Below are 19,795 nucleotides of genomic sequence, written 5' to 3'. Positions count from 1 at the left end.
CCCTGCATGGGAGCCACGCACTCGCACTGCCCGCCACTCCCAAGGGCCAGTCAAGGGGAGGCCACCCGAAGGGGCAGCAGTGCACTGACCCAACTCCAAGCAGCACCGGAGGGCTCACAGCCGAGGTTCGCCGTCCACAGCAGGATCCAGCATCAACGGGGGCACTGGGCCGGACAGTCACTCACCATTAAGGCTGCCTCTCCGCCGCAGGAGCCGCCCAGCAGGCCCACTCCACTTCAGCTGGAGCCCACCATCGCTCCGGTCCGCAACAGGAGACAAGTAGCGGTTCCACTCTGTCGGCCATGCATGAGCGCCCTCCCGTCTGCTCCTCAATGTCCGCTACGGGCCGCCATCTTAGGTCCAGGCAGCAGCAGCGCTCGATCGCAGCCCTCCGCTCAGCCCACTCCTTGCAAGCTCGCCTTCTGCCATTCACCGCTGCAGGGCCAGCACCGAGGCCCTCCGTTGCTCCCCCAGGGGATGCACCGCCTCCAACACCCAGCAGGCGACAGCGGCCTCACCGGCAGGTCACAGCTGCCATCTTGGGCCGCTCCAGGCAGAAACGCGGCGGGGTAAAGAAGCAAGCCCCGTTCCTTCGCCGGGTCGTCTCCACCGTTGAGGGAGCGCCCACCTGGTCACCAGGTATGCCCAGTCTGGTTGGGGGATTAGGGGCCCCCGCAATGGCACAGGATCTATTCAAACGGAGGGAGGCCACGGAGGAGCTCCGAAATCCTTGACCGTCTACATCGGTGTCAGGCCACGCCCCCCTCTATTGGTATGATACTTTATTTGACAGTGAACCAACATTTATATATCGTTGCTATGTGGGAAAAATTGGAAAATAACGTTAAAAAAATAATAATAATTAAATGGAACATATTGAATGACCAAAAAGAGCAAAATGCAAGTGGAAAACAGGACTGAAACGTTGTGGACCTGTGAAAATAATTCATCTGTTAACCCAATGCTGCTAGCCCCTTTTGGCACCTCCGGGTTCTTTGGGTCTTGAAGCTTCCAAAAGGTGCACTACATTTGTAAAAACCTACTGGTAACAACATTTTGGCAATATTCAGAGCTCCTGAGAGTACAGGTTCCAAAATTGCCAAAATAATGTAACTGTTACTACCGGTCCCAGGAATGGGATACACAAAGCTCCCAGTCTACCATGGGTTATGGGGTGGGTAACAGAAAAAAGTCAACCAGATAAGTTACTGGCTTCATTTGTTTCCCCAGCTGGGCCAAAAGGAAACCAAGGGGACCTCGGGACACTCTTAATACATTTAACTACCATTGATTGCAGCACCAGGCTCAGGAATCCCAGTTTTCCAGCAAATTTTGTTTCCCCCTAATTATTAGACACTACTGAGTATTTTTCGTCCAAATAGAGAAGTGGGAGACAAACCTGAAAGGATTCCCTCAAGTCTTCCACACTTTTGTGCTAGACTTGTTTCATAGTGAGAGTGTATCTATGGTGTTAGTAGAAAATGGCATGGTAATATAAAGATCCAACCCTCCTGACGTGCTTAAAAAAATGGCTTCATGTACTTTCTTGTTTTTGGTTAAAGTGTAACAGTGGGTTGTGTGTGGGGTAATATCTGAACTGCAAGTGAAAGACAGTTGGTTCTTCACTATTACACTAAAAACTGAAAGTAAACTGGACCGCTAGACAGCAGCTACCATATTAGAGTCAAGGAAACTAAGTGTGAGGGGGTGGTTGCTAACTTTTGAAATAGACATTAGCTAGACCCTGAGGAGAAGTTACAGTACCCAACACTAATATTGCCGGAACTCATTACATACTTGCAGACTGGCAGCAAAGTTCTGACCAGTGATGAATCAGAAGATTCCTCACAACAACAAGGCAATTACAGTGAAAATTACAGGATTTTAGAATGAAGGCAAAGCATCTACCTACTTTAGAAACTGTCCCAAATCTTCACACAATGCTTCACAGCCTGGCCACTTGCATTCTCCATGTCCATAAAGCGGGTGTGGGCCGCAATGGTCCTCGTGTGAGGAGCTGAAACAAAAATCTGCTCATTAATATCAACTATTCCTCAGTGTGAACGTCCTTTCATTTTTAAATTTTGTCTTTCTTTTTTATTGTATCTCTTGTCTTTATTTTTAAAAGTGTTCATCATTAACTCCTACTTCAATAAGGACATTCCTGCAGCTAATACTGGAGGGCCTTTCTAAAGTCCAGGAGGAGTCAGACGTTCATGATAACCCCCTTGTGTACGTATTTCACTTAAGAGTCATAATATATCTAATGTATTCTGTATTCTTGTATAATGTAGTCTAAATGTATCCCAAATCGATAGCCTAAACACCAGCATGAATCTGGCACATTTGGAGATACTTCTCACAACTCGACTCTATAGGACCCTCAGATAAGGACATTCATACAGTTTACACTGAAAGATGATTTGAAAGAACCCAACATCAGGACATTTGTTCTGCTTACATTGGGTTACTGACCAAGTATCTTCTATTATAAGGTGCCTATCTTGGACACATTAGTAGGGGCACACTCTGCTACCTTGTCACAGTGCCCATCTTTTGGCAATCCAGTTTCAGCAACCTAGCTAGTCCATGTTATGCGAGGGGTCCTGCACCAGTTAATAGACAATGATTGACCCATACCTGTCCCTCCTAGAGGTCAGCATCGAGCTCTGCCCATTGCTCAGCGAGAGGTGAGAGAGCAATGGGGACATCTTGGCGGTAGTGTATGAGGTAGAGTTGGTTGTGGCGGTGCTCAGGTCCAGGCCTTCGTGCTTGATAATCTCCTCTCTGGGCTGGTTGGCTGTCATCTCCTTCCACAGCTGCTGGAGGTCTGAGGGGCACATGGCTAGAGAGAAGGAGATAGTGATTTAAGTGCTCAGTCAAGGGACCCGCAAAGAGGCGGTACAAAGCCCAGAAGAATATACTTCTTGTGGTGAAAAGATTTGGGCACCATTGTAGAGAGAGAGGATCAGTTCAGAAGTGCAGTGCCAAGTTCAGATGAATAGAACTTTGGTGGAGAGAAGATTAGTTGGGGATCATCCAAGAAAAAGGAGTTCAGATGTAAACAATGATCAGCAAGGGTCACTCAGAGAAAGAGACTCCTCAGAGTAAGGGGCTCAAGTTGGAGTCCCTTAGAAAGTAGGACAACCTTGGGGAATTATTATGAGTTCAGTGACTTGCTGCAGGAGAGAGAGTGAAGTTGCAGGATTTTTCAGACTGCAGGTCTCAGAGCTAGCAGGACTCACAGGCCACAAACATGTCAGCAAGATTGTAATTCAGCACAGTTTTGCTTTCACTGACTTAGGGTACTTTATAGATGGGCAAATGTCGAAAAATGTTACATTATCTACAAACTATATGGCACCACAACATGAGTATCTCTCAAAGTGGGTGGGGGAGGAAAGTCATGACCCCAACGCAGACAATTAGGTGGCGATATTACCAGGTGGCAAGCAGGGAAGCAGAAGACCACAAATGGGGGGACTTGCAGACCCTTTAATCTAGTGTAAGAGAGATAGGATCTTGTCATAGAATGTGCCACGCTTTCTATGTGGTAGGAACCTCCAACTAGCTGGGCACAGTGGTGTCTGGCATCAAACACCTGAGATTCAGGCATTAGAGATCAGGGTGTCTGATTGGCAGGCGTTGGAGGTGTTAGCTGGTGCATCAAGAGTCCTGGGACACACTCTTGCATTGGCTGGAGGTAACTTCACGATTGCACAGTTCAGAGTTGGGAGTTTTAGTGATACACCCTCCTGAGTGGAATGCATGCAGGAAAGGTGTTTGAGCGTATTAGGCACAGTCCTTGTTTAGCCAGTGACAAGAGGTGGCTCTCACACAAGTAAGAAGTGGCATTGGGGTTAGGTTTTACTTACCTGGCATAAGACTGTGATGTGCAAAGGGAGGGGGAATGAAAAAGAAATCGGGACATGGTCCAGTCTTACCTTGCGTAAAGGGCTGCTGTGCCATGGCACCCTGTCCTACAGCATGTGGACCAGGGTGTGTCACTTCATTGGAGGGATGGAGTGGGCATGCTGATTTCGGAAGTGGCAGGGCCCAGTGTTACATTGCTTCTGGCCATGTCTTAAAGCACCATGGAGTTGTGACCCAGTACTATAACATGCTTAAGGTGGGGAAGGGGTGCGAGGGATATTGGGGGTGTATCCCACGGTACTGTGGTGAGGATCTGTAGATCTACAGGGGGTGGGAGATATGGGGTCCTCAGTGCTCTGGTCTTAGCTCACATTAAGCGCTACAGTGCCATTTGCTGTACTGACCCAGTCCTGTTCCAGCATAAGGCAGTGTAGGGGTGAGGGTGGGCCACGTTGCAGGGGGCAGTACCACCACTTTACCTTGTGTCAAGCTCTGCAACGCCATGGCGCCCTGGCTCGGGCCCATGCCGACCAGGCCTTGCCGCTGCAGGTTCAGCAGGTGCTGTTGCTGTAGTTGTTGCATTTGAAGCAGCTGCTGCTGGAAGGCCAGCTGCTTGTTCCCCAAGGATTGCTGCAAAAGAAGGTAAAACACCTCAGCAAAATCTCTCCAAGCCAGATCAAAGAAGCAATTACTAACATCTCCCTGTGTCAGAGATAGATCAACCTCTTAATAAACACCCTTCTCAGCCCAGAAAGCGAGAGAGAACAGATAATACAGTATTAACATCTCCTGACTTCATGGAGAGACCAACACCCCACCGACCCAGAGAGAGAGAGTAACATCTCCTTTCTCTCTCCTTGGACTCGAAGATGTATTAGCTTCACTCTACCTTGCATTCCTTTTTATTCCTGTACCTCTTTCTTTCTAGCTATGTACTTCTTATCTGTCTTCTGTCTTCCACCTTTTCTCATCTTTTTCCAACCCATCTGCCTCCCCCCCCCGCTATTCCTCTCTTTAAGATCCCTCTCCTCCTCTGACTTCCGCTTCTTTGTTTCTCATTCCAGGGTTCCACAACCTGGGTTCAAGTAGCTGTAAATATCTTCCCCCTCCCCCGCCCAGCACATTGGATGCAGCTCAGAGGGTGCAGTCTGTGCTGGTGGAGCAGCTGCTGTCACTTTGATTTACGAGCACATCAAGTGCAGTTTCAGTGGCAGGCTGGCGTGATGGGCGTACTTCATTAATCGAACACGAGGATGATGCGTCAGCTGGTCCCACACCTGCACCCGCACCACATTCAGAGGGAGGCCGGGCACCGAGCTCTGCCCAGGCTCCAGCGGTCACCCACACAGGGCGGCACAGCCACGATCCTGGGTACTTCATCTTTGTACATTTTCATTTTAAGTCTCTTCCTATGTTTTGAAGCTTATCAATGATGCCCACAAGTGGTACCCAACTATGCTTTCCTTTCTGTATAGGAAGCCCTCACAATGTGCATGGTTTAACGAGTATTTTTATATGTGCAGGAAATCTGCATAAAGAAACTTATCTGTAATACTGTGATGTAGACGACAAATGAATTCACCAGTAAAGTGCTCAGCAGTTACTTATGCCGGGAATCGTGCACCGCTCGCCTGAAGCCAGGTCTCTCAGATGTTTTGCCTGTAATCCTGCTCCCATCCGATATTCTGATTACAATCTTCACTACCATCAGATATAATGGCAGTCATCTCGTCGTGAGAGAACGGATCGTAGCCCTGCTCTTAGGTGATAGTTTGCTCATCCCCATCCTGACCCAGATGTTTTACTTGTAACTATGCCCTTATCACTAATGCTGCGTGTAATGATGCCCCAACACAGGGCTGGTGTGCTTCAGCCCTCTACGCGTGCAGACAGACCCTCTATGCCAGCCTGTTAAGCAGAGGCGCAACTAGAGCCAAATTTCGGGGGGGGGGGGGGGGGGGGGGGGGGGATAAGAAAAAATTTCGGGGGGGGTGGGCTGAAACTTCAAGCAATAGGCAGAGTGGAGCTGCAGGGGCTCTTAGAAGGAGCGAAACAACAGCGAGGTCTCATTAACATGCAATTGGTCTTTTAAAGACCAGTGAAGTGCTCGGGTGCGGCTGTCTCTCTGCCCGGAAGCTGTCTCATCCCGGGCTGCCACACACGATGGAGGGGGGGAGGCTGAAGCCCTTTGAGTCCAATGGGTGTTGCGCGCCTGCCTGTAAGTGATCAACAGGAGCCGGCCATCTTAAAGCCAAGTACACATCTACAGCGGCCATCCAAACATCACACAGAATCAGGAGCTCCCTCCCACAAAGCGGCAAGATCACACCCAGGCAATGTACGGGCCTCGAGTCATTGTGCAAGGACTGACATGGCGTGACATCTGGGCTGCCAGTCTGCCAAGTGACAGCAGCGGCTAGTGGGTTCAGAAATGCCAAAGATACTGATCCACAAGATCCGATTTCAAAATGCCAAGTTGGGAAGGACTACAAGCACTTCAAGGCTCCACACAGGGATAGTAAGCACTACAATACAGTACATTACAAATCTTACTGGAAGCCAAGGTGTACGCCTGCTTCAGTACAGGCACTGATGATGCGAGGGAGGTGTGAGAAGTTGGCCTGGTATATGATGCTCACTAGTTAAAGTGATCACCTTGTACCATGCCAAGCAACCCTTATGGTGTGGTTGTAAGTCAACCTTTTCGGACTAGCTGCCCTAGTGGTAGCGTAGGCTAAGCAGTCTTTGAGGCTAAACTCGTGAAGCGTGTTAAGCCAGCTGTTTTACCAAATGCAACCCCCTTTTATACCAATGAAAGGACACCACACAGATATATATTCAAAATATATATGTATTTATTTCTCAAAGTAACCCCTAGTCTCTTTATGAGCACAGGAGCACAAATCGTCAAACAAGATTACAGTAGAATACACAGAAGTTGCACTTTATATGGATAGGCCCTGGTGGCCGCTCGAACCATATACTAAAATAGTGGTATAAGTACCACGAACAGAAAAGGGAAAAGGCCTAGGGCCTCTAGAATCGCTGGGCCTACAAGGAGCTAACTTCAGTTAGTGACCAGGAGGTCCACGGGTGGCGTGTGCAGAGCAAATAGTCACACGCGTGCTCCCATAGGTTTCAATGGGTGCGTAAAAAGTAAAAAGTTACTGCAAAGAGGATCTTCCGGATGGACTAGGAACTCAAGATTTGGAACACAGGCACTAGAGATGTAATACTACACTTGGGCACAGGAGTGCCAGCTTTACCTCACCCACAGGAAGCGGGTGCATAGGCCTCGAAGTGCGTCGGGTTTCTTCTATCTGTTCCGTGGAGCCTGAAGACAAAGATGCTGCAGGCGGTCGGTCCGGGAGAGATGCGGTGGATCCAAGAGTGGATCGGAGATGTTGAAGACCTGTAAGCAGAGGGGACAGTGTTCACAGTCACTAGCCAGTGACCAGCGTGGCACCAGGTGGGTACCAGGCAATGTCGGGTGCAAACAGGAAGAAAGGTGTAGCTTGTCTCTGCAGCCACGTGGTCCCTGGAGGTCGACGACGCCCAGGAGTCGGTTCACGAGCTATCCCACGCAGGCTCTCGCTGTCGGCGGTGTCGGCGACTTGATCGAAGCAAACAAGCATTCAAAAAAGCAATTGTTGTAGGAGATGAAATAAGCTGATGGTTCTGACCAGCAAGGTCAGAAGGACTGCTCCTTTGGAGGGGAGCAAGGGCCAGTCTGGAGCAACCAGACCAGCGGTGTATTTCGTGAAGTTCGTCGCCAAGATGGCTACTAGCCAGCGGGCCAGCAACCGGTTAGGCGCGTCGAGTGGCAAAATGCAGAAGGGCCCCACGCAGATCGTGGAGATGCTGGAGGGCTCACCTTTGGTGCAGATGCTGCTCGAGGGTTGGGCTTCTCAGATCCCAAAGCACAACTTGGAGGGAGCCTCGGTTGTTGCACTTGTCAGCTTGTCGTGGTCGTTTCAAGATGGCTGGCTCCACGTGTCTCGGTGCCTCCACGGGTCTCCTCTTTTCAGGGACTGTGGATCGGGCGGTGAGAGGTCTGGAGGTCCAGGTCTTGTCAGTCTCTGGGCTCGGGCTCCGGCGGGAGGCGGCGGCAAAGCAGACGTTGATTCGCTGGATGGTGCTTGCGTTAGCAAGGTGGTCACTCCCTGACCACAGGGGAGATTTCCTTCAGTCTTCTGTGCAGCAGAATTTCGAAGTTCCCGTCTTCTTCTTAGTTTCAAGTTGATTCCAGGATGTCTGAAGTCTTAGGACACAGCTCCTACCTTTAAGCGGATTCTAGGGGCCGGACTACCTGCTAGGTCCCTCCCTAAGGGTGGGACCAGGAAGGGGGGTGGTTACACCCCCAATCCTTTGTCCAGCTCGCCCCAGGCCCGGGACTGGTGTGCCCCAGGACCGGTTTGAACTGGCATATGCACCGAGGCTCCTTGTGAGCCACAGGCATGTCTGGTTTCTTTCAAGCCCTACCTGACCAATACACAAAATCCTGTCTGGGGTGGTGCATGCACCTCCCCTGGCAGGAAACCCTTTGTCCACACCTCCCAAGCTGGAAGGACTCCCAGCAGCAGGAGGGCAGACTTGTGTCTGTGGTGGCAGCATCCATTTTGTGGAGCTGAGGCTATGTCTGATTTTACCCGGGTTTCAGGTACTGTACATGTCGTGTCCCTCTAGAAGGGTGGAATGCTAACCCCGTCGCCAGAATTGGCGAGGGGTTAGTATTCCAATTCGTATGACACCTTACTCGACATGTTTTGATAAAGTCAAACCAAAGATAGCATTTAACCGCGAGGTTCATAATGCACCTAAGAGTATATGGTATGACGATATCTGGAAACAGTAGAAGGAAGTTGTTCCGACCACTGCAGACAGGCTCAGCTCATGCCAGAGCACCATCTCACATGGAACCAAGCACTCTGCCTTCAGGATTGTTAAGGCCTGCCATAGGAGTGACTTATAGGTTACCAGGTGTCCCATTTAAGGTTAGGTATAGGTATACTACACCTAAGTAAGAGGTGATTACACCAACTTACCCCAGCTGAGTGATCAGCCAGTTGTGTCAGATTGTTAGGCCAAGCCTGGGGTGGCATAATACATGCTGCAGCCCCTGGCAGGCCTTGGGTACACCAATGCCCTGGGTACCTAGTGTACACTGGTACAGGGGCTGACAGGGTGATCCACTTCCAATTGGTTATGCACCTAGGGTGCATCGTTTAAATTTAGTAGAGAGAACAGCAGGCTGGGGGTCTGATTGGCAGGCCCACAGCCTCAATATGTCAAAAACCAGTGAAGCAAAAAGCAAAAATTTGGGGTGACCATAGGATAGCAGACCCTACTCTCCTACACAACCCTCCCCCAAACGCTGGGACATTAAACTAGCCTTGACCAGTCTCGTCTTCATGTCCTAAGTGGAAGTACCTGGAGAGACCATCTGCATTCCCATGGTCAGTACCTGGCCGGTGCTCCACTGTAAAGTCCATCCCCTGTAGGGAAATGGACCACCTAAGCAGTTTGGGGTTTTCACCCTTCATCTGATTTAGCCACAAGAGGGGCTTATGGTCGGTCTGAATCTTGAAGTGAGTGCCAAACAAGTATGGCCTCAGCTTCTTCAGGGCCCACACCACAGCAAAGGCCTCCCTCTCAATAGCTGACCAATTCTTCTCTCTGGGGGTCAACCTTCTGCTAATAAAAGCAATGGGTTGGTCTTGACCATCTACATTAAGTTGTGACAGCACAGCTCCCACACCCAACTCAGAAGCATCTGTTTGGACAATAAACTCTTTGGAGTAGTCAGGACTTTTCAGGATAGGTGCAGAGCACATGGCCTCCTTCAGGTCATCAAATGCCTTTTGACAGCTTACTGTCCACTGAACCTTTTTGGGCATCTTCTTGGATGTCAGATCATTAAGAGGAGTCACAATGGACCCATAGTTCTTAACAAACTTCCTGTAGTACCCAGTCAAGCCCAAGAAAGCTCGAACTTGAGTCTGGGTGGTTGGAGGGGACCAGTCCTTGATGGATTGTATCTTACTCTCCAGTGGTTGAACTTGGCCTCCACCTACAAGGTGGCCCAAATATACAACCTTACTCTGCCCTATCTGGCACTTAGTAGCCTTGATAGTGAGGCCTGCCCTTTGCAGAGCCTCAAGAGCCTTCTTCAGGTGGATCAGGTGATCCTCCCAGATGGAGCTAAAGACAGCAATGTCATCAAGATATGCTGCGCAAAAGTCATCCAACCCTGTAAGGACTTGGTTCACCAGCCTTTGGAAGGTGGCAGGTGCATTCTTCAGACCAAAGGGCATCACCACAAACTGGTAGTGCCCACCTGGGGTTGAGAATGCTGTTTTGGCCTTAGACTCCTCAGCTAATCTGATTTGCCAATAGCCAGCTGTCAAGTCAAATGTGCTCAAAAACTTTGCAGAAGCTAGTTTGTCTATGAGCTCATCTGCCCTTGGAATAGGGTGTGCATCTGTCCTGGTGACAGCATTGAGACCCCTGTAGTCCACACAGAACCTCATCTCTCTCTTGCCATCTTTGGTGTGAGGTTTGGGGACCAGAACCACTGGGCTAGCCCAGGGGCTCTCTGAGGGTTCAATGACACCTAATTCCAGCATTTTATGTACCTCAGCCTTTATACAGTCCCTGACGTGGTCAGGTTGTCTGTAAAGCTTGTTCTTTACAGGCAGACTGTCACCAGTGTCCACCACATGGGTACACCAGTCAGTTTGACTAGGTATCAAGGAAAACATATGTGAAAATGATTGTAGAACCTGTCTACATTCAGTCTGCTGATGGGCAGTGAGGTTGCCTCCAAGGGTCACTCCTTCAACTGAGCCATCTTCAGGGTTCTGAGACAACAGGTCTGGGAGAGGGTCACTCTCTTCCTCCTGTCCCTCATATGTAGCCATGAGCAAGCCCATGTCTGCCCTGTCAACATATGCTTTAAGCCTGTTAACAAGGAGTACCCTGTGGGGACTCCTGGGAGTTCCTAGGTCCACCAAGTAGGTGACCTCTCCCTTCTTTTCCAGGATTGTATGGGGTCCAGACCATTTGTCTTGGAGTGCTGCTGGGGCCACTGGCTCCAACACCCATACCTTCTGTCCTGGCTGAAACTCAACCAAGACAGCCTTTTGGTCATGCCAAGCTTTCTGTAAGGCCTGGCTTGCCTCAAGGTTTTTGGATGCCTTCTCCATATACTCAGCCATCCTGGAGCGGAGACCAAGTACATAGTCCACTATGTCTTGCTTAGGCTTTTTGAGAGGTAACTCCCATCCTCCCTTCACTAAACACAGTGGGCCTCTTACAGGGTGCCCAAACAACAATTCAAAGGGGCTGTAGCCAACTCCTTTTTGTGGGACCTCTCTGTAAGCAAACAGAAGGCAGGGTAGAAGGATGTCCCATCTTCGCCTGAGCTTTTCAGGTAATCCTTTGATCATACCCTTTAGGGTCTTGTTGAATCTCTCAACAAGCCCATTGCATTGTGGGTGATAAGGAGTGGTGAATTTGTAGTTGACACCACATTCCTTCCACATAGCTGTCAAGTATCCTGACATGAAGTTGGTACCTCTGTCAGAAACTACCTCCTTAGGAAACCCCACTCTGGAGAATACTCCCAGCAGGGCCCTGGCCACAACAGGTGCTGTAGTGGTCCTAAGGGGAATTGCCTCTGGATACCTGGTGGCATGATCCACTACCACCAGTATAAATCTGTGCCCAGATGCAGTGGGAGGATCCATGGGACCCACTATGTCTATTCCCACTCTTTCAAAGGGGACCCCCACCACAGGTAGTGGTATGAGGGGGGCCTTTGTTGTGCCACCTGATTTGCCACTGGCTTGGCAGGTCACACAGGAGCGACAAAACTCCTTGGTATCTTCATTCATGTGAGGCCAGTGAAAGTGAGGGACAAGCCTGTCCCAAGTCTTATTCTGGCCTAAGTGTCCCGCTAAAGGAATATCATGGGCCAAGGTAAGAAGGAAGCCCCTAAATTGCAGAGGTATAACCAACCTCCTGGTAGCACCAGGCTTGGGGTCTCTAGCCTCTGAATAAAGGAGCCCTTCATCCCAATACACTTTATGGGTACCTTGAGCATTCCCAGCAGCCTCAGCAGCAGCCAGCTGTCTGAGGGGTTCAAGAGAGGGACAGGATAACTGAGCCTGCCTCAAGTCAGCCCTTGAAGGTCCCCCTGTCCCCAGAAACTCCACCTGATCAGGTTCAAGTTCTTCAGGGACAGTTCCTTCAGGGTCCTCTAGATCAGCTTCCTGGGAAGGCTGATCATCACTCTGAGTCAGGGGGGATGGCACAGCCTTGACCCTCCTGGTCTTCTTCTTGGTAGGTGCTTGGTCCATTGTTCCAGGATCCAAGACCTGAGGTTCAGTGAGGCACTTTTTGGCCTGTGACCTGGTCACAGCAAGGACATGTGATGATATACCTAACATCTCTGCATGAGTCCTGTACTCCACTTCTGACCATAGAGAACTCTCTAGGTCATTGCCCAACAAACATTCTACTGGGAGGTCTGCACTAACCACAACCCTTTTGAGGCCAGTTACCCCTCCCCATGAGAAGTTAACAACTGCCACACTATGTGAAGTAGTGGCATTGCTGGCATTGGTCACCAGGTAATTCTCACCTGGTATGTACTGTCCAGGGTCCACAAAGCCTGGTGTCACCATAGTGACACTGGCACATGTGTCCCTGTAGGCTTGAGCCACTTTTTCATTTATTAAAGGAGTCTGTCTGTACTTGCCCAGGTTACTGGGGCTCACAGTCAGGGACAAATCAATGTCCCCATCACAGATCAAGACTGCCTGTGTCAGGGTTCTGTCTAAGTCAGAATCTCCTTCAGTTCCCATAGTGATTCCCACTACACCCTTTGTCTGGGGACCAACACTGCTAACAGTAGTACTGGGAGCAGGTGCCTTAGGGGCAACAGTGTTGGGGGCTCCACCCTTCTTACAATCACTAGTCCAGTGAGTTGTATTCTTGCAATGATTGCACCAGGGTTTCTTTTGACCTTCTTTCTTCTTTTTGGATTGTTGTTGGGACCCACCCTCCTTAGCAGTAGTTTGGGGCCCTGTTGAAGACTTCTGGTCTTTAGATTTCTGATCTCCACCCTTTTGGTCTGTTTTCTTCTGATCACCCCCTTGGCCCTGGTTCTGGTTCTTTTGCTTAACCCTGGTTCTGACCCATTTGTCTGCCTTCTTTCCCAATTCTTGGGGAGAGGTCAGATCAGAGTCAACCAAGTGTTGATGCAGTTGCTGGTTTTGACAGTTATTTAAAATCTGTTCTCTCATCATCAAATTATACAATCCTGTAAAATCAGATACCTTACTTCCCAGCAACCAACCCTCCAAAGCCTTAGTGGCACATTCAATGTATTCAGACCAGTCCTGAGTCTGTGTCTTTTGGGTGTCTCTGAACATTAACCTGTACTGTTCAGTGGTTAAGCCTAACCCATCAACCAGAACACTCTTCAGGACTCTGTAATTTCTGACATCCTCCTCCCTAACAGTGAGGAGTCTGTCTCTGCCTCTTCCTTCAAAGGAGAGCCAGAGGATTGCTGCCCACTGGTCTTCAGGAACCTGCTGTACTTTGCAGGCTCTCTCAAGAGCAGTTATCCATTTGTGGATGTCATCCCCACTTTTGTAGGGGGGCACAACCTTAGACAGGTTCCTATTATCAAAGACCCTATCTTTGTCCTTAGGGACAATGCTGCCACCAGTGGGTATAGACCCACTCTCTCTAGGTTGCCTAGCCTTGTTCAGTTTTTCTTCCATCAGGGCTACTTCTAGCTCCTGCTTCCTGATCCTCAGCTGGGCTTCCTGCATTCTGGCCTCATGTTCCCTCCTCTGAGGGGTGGTCATCCTTTTCCTGGAGTGACCTTGAGAGCCTCTAGAGGCATGAGAAGCATTAGAGTCACCTGAGCGATTCCTTTGCCTCCCAAGCCCCTGGTTAAGTCCACTGGGGAGATCCAATGGGATGATCCCATTGTCAGTCCCCAATAGCCTTAGTTTAGCTGGGCCAAGTATAACACTTGGCACTGGGCTATTTCTCCCTTCATCGTCACTACTCTCTGTATCAGTACCTTTATCACTCTCATCCTCTGTGGTATTATTGCCATCTAAGGGGTGACTATTGGAACTGGGTACCTCTGTAGCATCTTCAGAAGGGGGGCCTCCTGTTCCTGACCCTAAGGGGGCTAACTGGGAAGCTTTCTTGAGCTCTCTCTGATTTTCATCATTTTGCAAGAGTTCTCTGAGCTCAGCAGAGGTAGGGTTCTTGGGCTGTTTAAGGCCTCTAAGAGTTGCCAAATGCCTGAGCTCATTCTGATTAAGGGTAGCAAAGATGGATGGTGCCCTCTGGGGGTCACTCTCAACAGAGATAGGTACATTGGACCCCTCTGCCCCAGCCATTGCTCTTAAGTGTGGGTGGATGTGTTGCAATCTACCTACACTTGGGTTTACCTACTAAACCTATCTAGTAGTTGTAGTCAGGGTGTGCTACTCCCTTTGCTCTACAACAACTAAGTTCAGTAGAACTTATGTATATCTAATCTTGTTTTATATGTACCTACAGGTACCTATGTGATCTTTCAATTGGTAACCAAGAGATTACAATGGTAAAACACAGCAAGCTCAAATCCAACCGCTGCTCACCAATGTGAGAAGTTGGCCTGGTATATGATGCTCACTAGTTAAAGTGATCACCTTGTACCATGCCAAGCAACCCTTATGGTGTGGTTGTAAGTCAACCTTTTCGGACTAGCTGCCCTAGTGGTAGCGTAGGCTAAGCAGTCTTTGAGGCTAAACTCGTGAAGCGTGTTAAGCCAGCTGTTTTACCAAATGTAACCCCCTTTTATACCAATGAAAGGACACCACACAGATATATTATTCAAAATATATATGTATTTATTTCTCAAAGTAACCCCTAGTCTCTTTATGAGCACAGGAGCACAAATCGTCAAACAAGATTACAGTAGAATACACAGAAGTTGCACTTTATATGGATAGGCCCTGGTGGCCGCTCGAACCATATACTAAAATAGTGGTATAAGTACCACGAACAGAAAAGGGAAAAGGCCTAGGGCCTCTAGAATCGCTGGGCCTACAAGGAGCTAACTTCAGTTAGTGACCAGGAGGTCCACGGGTGGCGTGTGCAGAGCAAATAGTCACACGCGTGCTCCCATAGGTTTCAATGGGTGCGTAAAAAGTACAAAGTTACTGCAAAGAGGATCTTCCGGATGGACTAGGAACTCAAGATTTGGAACACAGGCACTAGAGATGTAATACTACACTTGGGCACAGGAGTGCCAGCTTTACCTCACCCACAGGAAGCGGGTGCATAGGCCTCGAAGTGCGTCGGGTTTCTTCTATCTGTTCCGTGGAGCCTGAAGACAAAGATGCTGCAGGCGGTCGGTCCTGAGAGATGCGGTGGATCCAAGAGTGGATCGGAGATGTTGAAGACCTGTAAGCAGAGGGGACAGTGTTCACAGTCACTAGCCAGTGACCAGCGTGGCACCAGGTGGGTACCAGGCAATGTCGGGTGCAAACAGGAAGAAAGGTGTAGCTTGTCTCTGCAGCCACGTGGTCCCTGGAGGTCGACAACGCCCTGGAGTCGGTTCACGAGCTGTCCCACGCAGGCTCTTGCTGTCGGCGGTGTCGGCGACTTGATCGAAGCAAACAAGCCTTGGCAAAAGCAATTGTTGTAGGAGATTAAATAAGCTGATGGTTCTGACCAGCAAGGTCAGAAGGACTGCTCCTTTGGAGGGGAGCAAGGGCCGGTCTGGAGCAACCAGACCAGCGGTGTATTTCGTGAAGTTCGTCGCCAAGATGGCTACTAGCCAGCGGGCCAGCAACCGGTTAGGCGCGTCAAGTGGCAAAATGCAGAAGGGCCCCACGCAGATCGTGGAGATGCTGGAGGGCTCACCTTTGGTGCAGATGCTGCTCGAGGGTTGGGCTTCTCAGATCCCAAAGCACAACTTGGAGGGAGCCTCGGTTGTTGCACTTGTCAGCTTGTCGTGGTCGTTTCAAGATGGCTGGCTCCACGTGTCTCGGTGCCTCCATGGGTCTCCTCTTTTCAGGGACTGTGGATCGGGCGGTGAGAGGTCTGGAGGTCCAGGTCTTGTCAGTCTCTGGGCTCGGGCTCCGGCGGGAGGCGGCGGCAAAGCAGACGTTGATTCGCTAGATGGTGCTTGCGTTAGCAAGGTGGTCACTCCCTGACCACAGGGGAGATTTCCTTCAGTCTTCTGTGCAGCAGAATGTCGAAGTTCCCGTCTTCTTCTTAGTTTCAAGTTGATTCCAGGATATCTGAAGTCTTAGGACACAGCTCCTACCTTTAAGCGGATTCTAGGGGCCGGACTACCTGCTAGGTCCCTCCCTAAGGGTGGGACCAGGAAGGGGGGTGGTTACACCCCCAATCCTTTGTCCAGCTCGCCCCAGGCCCGGGACTGGTGTGCCCCAGGACCGGTTTGAACTGGCATATGCACCGAGGCTCCTTGTGAGCCACAGGCATGTCTGGTTTCTTTCAAGCCCTACCTGACCAATACACAAAATCCTGTCTGGGGTGGTGCATGCACCTCCCCTGGCAGGAAACCCTTTGTCCACACCTCCCAAGCTGGAAGGACTCCCAGCAGCAGGAGGGCAGACTTGTGTCTGTGGTGGCAGCATCCATTTTGTGGAGCTGAGGCTATGTCTGATTTTACCCGGGTTTCAGGTACTGTACATGTCGTGTCCCTCTAGAAGGGTGGAATGCTAACCCCGTCGCCAGAATTGGCGAGGGGTTAGTATTCCAATTCGTATGACACCTTACTCGACATGTTTTGATAAAGTCAAACCAAAGATAGCATTTAACCGCGAGGTTCATAATGCACTTAAGAGTATATGGTATGACGATATCTGGAAACAGTAGAAGGAAGTTGTTCCGACCACTGCAGACAGGCTCAGCTCACGCCAGAGCACCATCTCACATGGAACCAAGCACTCTGCCTTCAGGATTGTTAAGTTCTGCCATAGGAGTGACTTATAGGTTACCAGGTGTCCCATTTAAGGTTAGGTATAGGTATACTACACCTAAGTAAGAGGTGATTACACCAACTTACCCCAGCTGAGTGATCAGCCAGTTGTGTCAGATTGTTAGGCCAAGCCTGGGGTGGCATAATACATGCTGCAGCCCCTGGCAGGCCTTGGGTACACCAATGCCCTGGGTACCTCGTGTACACTGGTACAGGGGCTGACAGGGTGATCCACTTCCAATTGGTTATGCACCTAGGGTGCATAGTTTAAATTTAGTAGAGAGAACAGCAGGCTGGGGGTCTGATTGGCAGGCCCACAGCCTCAATATGTCAAAAACCAGTGAAGCAAAAAGCAAAAATTTGGGGTGACCATAGGATAGCAGACCCTACTCTCCTACAGGAGGCATACAAGCTTCATCTCTGAGAAGACAGCAGAAAGTGCCTTATGCTAACTGGCTGCTCCTTGTGCTAGATTTAGCCAATTTAAGAATGTCACTATTGTCTTCGATGGCTTTGCACTGCTTTATGCAAACGTAGTCAAGTTGGACCGCGCTGTTCAATCTGCTCTACATTTCTAGGTTAGATTTGCAATGTACAAATACCTTATGTTGTGGTAGTGTTTGGCACTTCATTGACAGCTGGGTCCATTTCCAAGCCCTCCTTCTCTTGCCTTTTCCTAAATCGGTTTTACCAATGTCTTTGCTCCGGGATGTTTTGTTTAGTATTGGTCTTGGTGGTTCTGTTAAGTGAATGGTTGGGGCAGCATGTCATGGTAATACTACTCTCTTCTTTCCTGGGGTATTTTCGATTTTATTCATCTCTCTTGTGGAAGAATACACTGCTTCTACTCCCTTGTAGCAAACACTATCTGTTAGCCTCGTCTTTAGTACACATTGTGTACTCTGGGCTGTTTTATACAACCATTTAGTCCAGATGTGTTGCCTCCTTGTGCTTTGCAATTAGAGCTGGATGTTCTCTCTTATTAAAGCTCTATTTTGTTAATGCCAATTATTGGATACAATGACAAAATAACTATGGAGAAATCACCCAGCTTCGTTGATTCCTAAAAGAAACTCTTGCGCCTTCCGGTAAGATAAACGTTAAAGGTTAGCAATAATTTTTTTCTCGCATGTTGTTGGGGTGCCCTGGCAGGCCAGTGGCAGACAAAGCCCTAAATGGGTTAGGGTAATGGGGTGAGTTTGAGGGGGCAGGCGCCTGCTCATCCAAATTCTAAACATCCCGAGGTGTTTGTTATGTAATGTAGATTTGTAGAGCGCACTATCACCCGGAAGGGTATCCTGGTGGTGTACAGGTGTGAATCTAGGCACACTTAGGGCCTGTGGGACTACTCAAAAATACTCTCACACATAAAAGAAAGAGGAAAATTAAATAAACCTCGGTCCTCTATGGGAAACCCTCAGTGGTTTTAAAATTGCCCTCACCCACTAGATAGTAGCATGCTTCATCACAGGGCGCATTACAACACTGGCGCAGACCAATACTAAGAGTTGAGCAAAAAATATAGGTTTTTGGGGGGCAAAAATGGCCCCTCAAAAATAGGATCATCCAAACATATAAATCTTAAAACTACCTAAGAGAGTAACCCCCTGTTTTATTCTGGGCCTCTCTTGGCCGGGTTACAAATTAATTGTAAGTCAGGGTGTACCTGGACTATTAGTACACTGTACCCCTAAATACCATATTTATCAACGTGTTTCGGCCCTGTAACCGCCCCTAAGGGTCGCTGGGCTTTATCAGGATGAAGATCCATGTTCTTACTCTTCTTACCACTCCCTTCCATGCTCAATGCACCTTTAAATAATGTTCTTCTATTTGATGGTAGTACTAAGGCATCAAAACTGCCCAGAGTGCTGTGGGTTTTAGTTCTTGTACCAAGAAGATTTTTTTCAATGGACAAAGGTGGCAGTTTTATCAAGTCTGCTAGGACACATCTCTCCAGACTGTAAAGAGGGACAGATCTGTGATTATGAGGCTGGGTGGCTGAACGCCTCTAAAAAGTCTAGGAAGTCCAAGAATGTTTTAAATACCCAACATTACGCCCCCCAAACGTGAATAGGGATTCCAAGCCCACTAAAAAAGGGACTTAGTAGTTGGCAAAAAGAGACTATACCAGAGTCAAAGGCCCAGGGTCCATTTAATGGAACTCCCAGGGATTTGATAATTGGTGAACGGGGATTACTGAACATAGTCCAAGGGAAGACCTATTAGAGCTAAAACCGTTCTTCAAAGTCAATGTTAAATGGGGAGACTATTTGCTCTGACACTGGACTTCACTCTCATGTTAGCCCACTCCCCATGGGTAACAAACATCAGGACGCCTATATTTTTTGAATGGCTGCTTGTTGTTCAAGTGTCTGGAGTGCCCCCAGGATCAAAGGCACCCACTGGAACCACTTGTTCCCACTAGTATGTGAGATTTAGGGTGATGGCTCAGTTGTACATTTAAACCATGATATCTTCAGAACCTCAAGGAGAGAGAGATATGGAAAAATGTTCTGGAATCAGAGTGACCCATGTCAGCCAAGGACCAATGCTGCAGGGCTTGGGGAAAAGGGCAATGCTGCTCTTCAAATGTGCTTCTAGAAAAGGGGGCTTCCGGGCTTATATGGCCTGGAATGGCACAGAATGAGTCCTGGGTGGGAAGATCGTCACTCTCACAGTCCAAAATGTCTCCTGAAAGTCTTCAGTCTTGTTCATTTGGCAGGTGTCTTTGATACGGGTCTGGCCATTGGGGGTCAGTGCCAAGTCTAGTGGGCACTGCCCTCGTCGTGTTGGTGGTGGGCAAGTCTTGCCATGCATGTGGCAGTACTGTTCCCTCTTTTTCTTAAGGTAGGTCAGAATAAGGCTTTATATAGAGTCCAAGGCTATGCCCCTGGT

The 19,795-nt window shown here is 49.1% G+C and overlaps 1 protein-coding gene across 9 annotated transcripts in view; it reads right to left on the bottom strand.

The window, feature by feature from the left end:
* The window catches only part of FOXP4 (forkhead box P4), a 973,797-nt gene that overhangs the window by 199,407 nt on the left and 754,595 nt on the right, over positions 1 to 19,795 (bottom strand). For all 9 annotated transcript variants that reach the window (XM_085650498.1, XM_085650470.1, XM_085650461.1 and 6 more), the window contains 3 exons: positions 4,353 to 4,503; positions 2,641 to 2,845; positions 1,913 to 2,017 (listed from right to left, as the gene is read on the bottom strand). In XM_085650498.1, the coding sequence (XP_085506624.1) occupies positions 1,913 to 2,017; positions 2,641 to 2,845; positions 4,353 to 4,503 (461 nt within the window). The remainder of the gene's footprint in view (positions 1 to 1,912; positions 2,018 to 2,640; positions 2,846 to 4,352; positions 4,504 to 19,795) is intronic.

Source organism: Triturus cristatus, chromosome 1_1 (assembly GCF_964204655.1).
Source record: "Triturus cristatus chromosome 1_1, aTriCri1.1, whole genome shotgun sequence".
Taxonomy (NCBI): Eukaryota; Metazoa; Chordata; class Amphibia; order Caudata; family Salamandridae; genus Triturus; species Triturus cristatus.
This window is presented reverse-complemented; position numbering and strand designations above follow the sequence as displayed.